Raw genomic sequence first — 3,878 nt, 5'->3', positions numbered from 1 at the left:
TTTTCAAAATCTAAATGTTGTCAAATTCAATCTACAGAGAAAGTAGTGAAATGGCAGGAGACAATAAATCAGTGTAAATCTATTTTTACATTAATTGATCCACTTTATCTTCATCAATGTCATCCATTGATTTGGTGGGTAAACATAAAAAAGAATTCTAAGTAGGAATTGTGAGGCACATTACGGCAAGTCATGCATATATTTCACGCCTTTGTACATTATTTTATTGGGCTCACAGGGATGAATCATTGTAACGCGTGTTGTAATTATTTCAGTGAGATCAAATAATCATCATTTGGATTAGGGACGGATAGGCCACGCCCACGCACATAAAGCTGCGTGCCTTTCGCAGCATATTGTCATGCTGAGTTCACATCTGGCGCCGTCAGTAAGCGTGTTGTTGACGACAGCTTGAGGTGCAACAAGCGATTAGTGAGCGGGACTCTCTCACCCAGCAGCAGGGGGCGCCCCGGTGTGTGATTAGAGGTGATAAGCACATTACAATGCTCCGCTGAAAAGGGAATCAAAACCGATGTTGAACTGATATTGTATCAAATTGGCTTTTTAAGATCATGTTGGTACCTTTTTGAAAAAGGCAAGAATTCAGTTAAATATTTTACAATACATAATGACAAGTAATTCATCTCAAAGGGTTTTTCCTTCAATCAAGTTCAATACAATATGAATATATATTATATATAAATATATATTTCTAAATGAAACAATTCGGTATATTTGTGTATACTAGGGATGGGCATTTCTAGCAAAAACACTATTCGAAATTCGCTGGCCAAATTCGAATTTAATTCGAATTTCGAAAAAAAAAAAAAAAAATGTAAAAAAAAAAAAAATTTTTTTTTTTTTTTTTTTTTACATTTTTAATTTTTTTTACATTGACATTTTCGAAAATAAAAAACAGTTTTGACAATCATGAGTGGTTGTGGTTCATTAAATATTTAGTAGGCTCAGGTCTGAGTGCCAAAGGGGTGCCAAAGTCACCCCCTCTCCCTCTTCATGGGATTTCATCCGCCATTCATTTTTCCATAAACCTTGCTTAAAATGCTTATAGCGATTTGACTATACTTAGAATCAGGGGAGACAATGCAACATTTCACTCAAAAAAAAAAAAAAAAAAAAAAAAAAAAAAAAAAAATTTTTTTGAATTTCGAATTTCAATAATAAAAGTCGACCTTGATAATAACAACGATTATTCGAAAATTCGAAATTCGATGCCCATCCCTAGTGTATACTAATAATAATAATAATAAACGTGGGTTTTTTATATAGCGCTTTTCTAGGACTCAAAGACGCTTTACAAAAAAGAAACACTAAAGGGGCGGGGACGACGTGAGTGCAACAGACAATGGACAAACACGACACAGGCACACAGGGATAGGCAGGGGGAGCTAGGAGAAGGCAAAGGAGAAGAGTTGGGTTTTGAGGCGGGATTGGAAGACAGTGAGGGAGTCTGATTCTCTAATGTCCGGGGGGGGAGAGAGTTCCAGAGCTTGGGAGCTGCCCTGGAGAAGGCTCTGTCGCCGAAACTGCGGAGGTTGGATTTGGGGGGTGGAGAGAAGGCCGGCAGAGGTGGATCGGAGGGAACGGGGAGGGTTGGTAGGGGGGGAGAGGAGGTTGGTGAGATACGTACTGTATACGTGTGTGTGCATATCAATTGTTGCACTGTGTGTTGCTGGGTTGTTTATCAGGCTCACGTTGCGCGTTAGCCTCCCCTCCTGGGCACCCTGGTGCGCTGCGAGCCGTCGTGACCTAGATCTGCAGGGAATGCAAACAAAGTGAGCAGTGCAGCGTGAGTGGCAGGCAGCCTGGGCTCTGCGTCAGCAGTGGGCGGGGGGTGGTGGGGGGCTCTGCTGGGCAGCGGGCCTAGACGATCCGGAGCCCGGCTTGTTGTGGGATCAGCCACAGACGTGTACGCTGCAATCGGGCCAGCTAAGTGAATGAAAGGGGCAGCACGTTTGACACCCTTGTGTCAGGTGATTATGTCACAGAGCGAACAGGGTGAGGTTACCATGACGACGACAACAGCTCAGAAGGACTGATGGAACTGCTGCCACGGTTACTAATGACTACTGAATGGCCGGTGGCTCTCTGAGGACTGGTCTTTGACCAGGGTGGATTGATTTTAACAGGCTGTTTTCGAGAACTTGTTTGTTTTGTCTTTCGACTCAAATGTTTAGTCAAATGTGTTGTATTGTTGTCAGTGTGAAGTTTGTAGTTCTCTTCTGAACTATTTTGTTCCTTCGCCGCTGGACCTTTTCTAATATTATGGGCTCGATGTCATTGTTGGAGGTGCATCTTTTAAACTCGTGCTTCGCTCTTACAACATTATTTCCATAACTTTCTTAAGCATCATTCAGAGGCACACCTAGAATCATTTATGTTTTCCAAATATTGCCTGAACAATTTCAGGGAGCAGAATTGTCTCCAAAAATGGCTATCTAGCATTTTTAAATGAAGCCCTTCAATTCTATTCTATTGTATCTGACGGAGGTTTATGTGTGTTTGCAGGGAGAACCTGGGCCAATGGGAGATGATCGTGCGGGGCGAGACGGAGGACGCAGCGTTGGGACCGTCGGAGCCTGCGGAGCCCAGCCGGCCGGGCGACTCGGGGCCCGTCAAGGTGGACAACTAACTAGCAAAGGCCCCCCGCGGCCCACCAAAGGAACAGCCTGAATCCTGCCACGGACCCAGGACCTTCTAGGGGGAGAGCCCATGTCCTGTGTCCGCAGGAAAGGGGACAGCTTATGGGTTAGAAAAGGTGACTTACTTTGAAAACACACAGTTACCTCATTGGGTGACGGAGGTGTCAACACTGACGGTTTCACCGGTCCCAGAGACTCACAGCCGATGGGGAGGGACTTTAGCCCATCGCCCTACGTCCACTCAGCTTGGGAATTCATTTGGATCGAATGGACTTGTGCCGTTTTTAGTTGTTTTATTTGGCTGTTTTGTGTTATTTTATTATTATTATTATTATTATTATTTTTTTTTAATTGACTTCAGCTGGTTTCTTTTATGGTCGTGTATTTGCAGAGGCCTTACTCTCTGAACCTTCCACAGGTGAGGATATGTGAAATTTTTGAAAACGGTACTGTTTGCCTTCTGTGGTAGATTTATCGTACGCAGACTACTTCAGAGCGGTATTCACAGAGACAGAAGGAATGTTCAGAGCAGATGCATGTCGCAGAGCCATCTTATTAAGAAGGTGGTCGCCAGAATGTTTTCTATTACTTTTGAGCAAAAATCCTTTGCAGTACTTGAATAAAGTCATACAGCCTATTCTATATTCTATACGCGGAGATTGCAGAAATTGCCCCCGCAGCATATTGTACAAAACATAGATGAACTGTGATCATGTCAACACTTTAGCGGAGTCACACGAGAGTCACAATGTTCCACGCAGAAGTGGCCCCCGCCATCACTGCCGCTGGCGCCTGGCGCCTGGCGCTGCCTGGCCCGGGACGGGAACCTGCTGCATACATCAGCTTCTGAGCGTCTGGAGCACGATCTGACCCTGGGCGAGCCGTCTGTTTTTAGGACCGGCGCTGAGTTCACAAGATAAAAACGAGCAGGGCACACAAATAGCATCAATAGCGCTCATTTATAGGCCTATAGAATGTTCCCATTGTCACACCCTCTCTCGCCCCAATCTCCTCAGCAATCATTTTTTACAAGCTTAGATAACTGAACCATTTTAATTGAACTGTTTCAGAGATAAAGCAAAGATCCCGCACGAGTCGCTTCAGTGTCTAAGTGGAAGGGGGGGGGAAACAAAAGGATAGTTTGTTTTTGCGGTGACATAGCAATTTTTTTTACAGTAATTTTGACTATTTTCAACTGTTATGCAAGGATCAATCAGC

General features: G+C 44.0%; 1 protein-coding gene across 2 annotated transcripts in view; it reads left to right on the top strand.

Annotated features, from left to right (window-relative positions):
• Nucleotides 1–2,938, top strand: part of pde10a (phosphodiesterase 10A) — a gene marked incomplete at its 5' end in the record, with an annotated part of 71,540 nt that extends 68,602 nt beyond the window's left edge. For both annotated transcript variants that reach the window (XM_083658138.1, XM_083658139.1), the window contains one exon: nt 2,527–2,938. In XM_083658138.1, the coding sequence (XP_083514264.1) occupies nt 2,527–2,650 (124 nt within the window). In that variant the 3' untranslated portion in view covers nt 2,651–2,938. The remainder of the gene's footprint in view (nt 1–2,526) is intronic.
• Nucleotides 2,939–3,878: the final 940 nt, after the last annotated feature.

Source organism: Poromitra crassiceps (genome assembly GCF_964638095.1).
Source record: "Poromitra crassiceps genome assembly, chromosome: 22".
In the NCBI taxonomy this organism is placed as follows: Eukaryota; Metazoa; Chordata; class Actinopteri; order Beryciformes; family Melamphaidae; genus Poromitra; species Poromitra crassiceps.
This window is presented reverse-complemented; position numbering and strand designations above follow the sequence as displayed.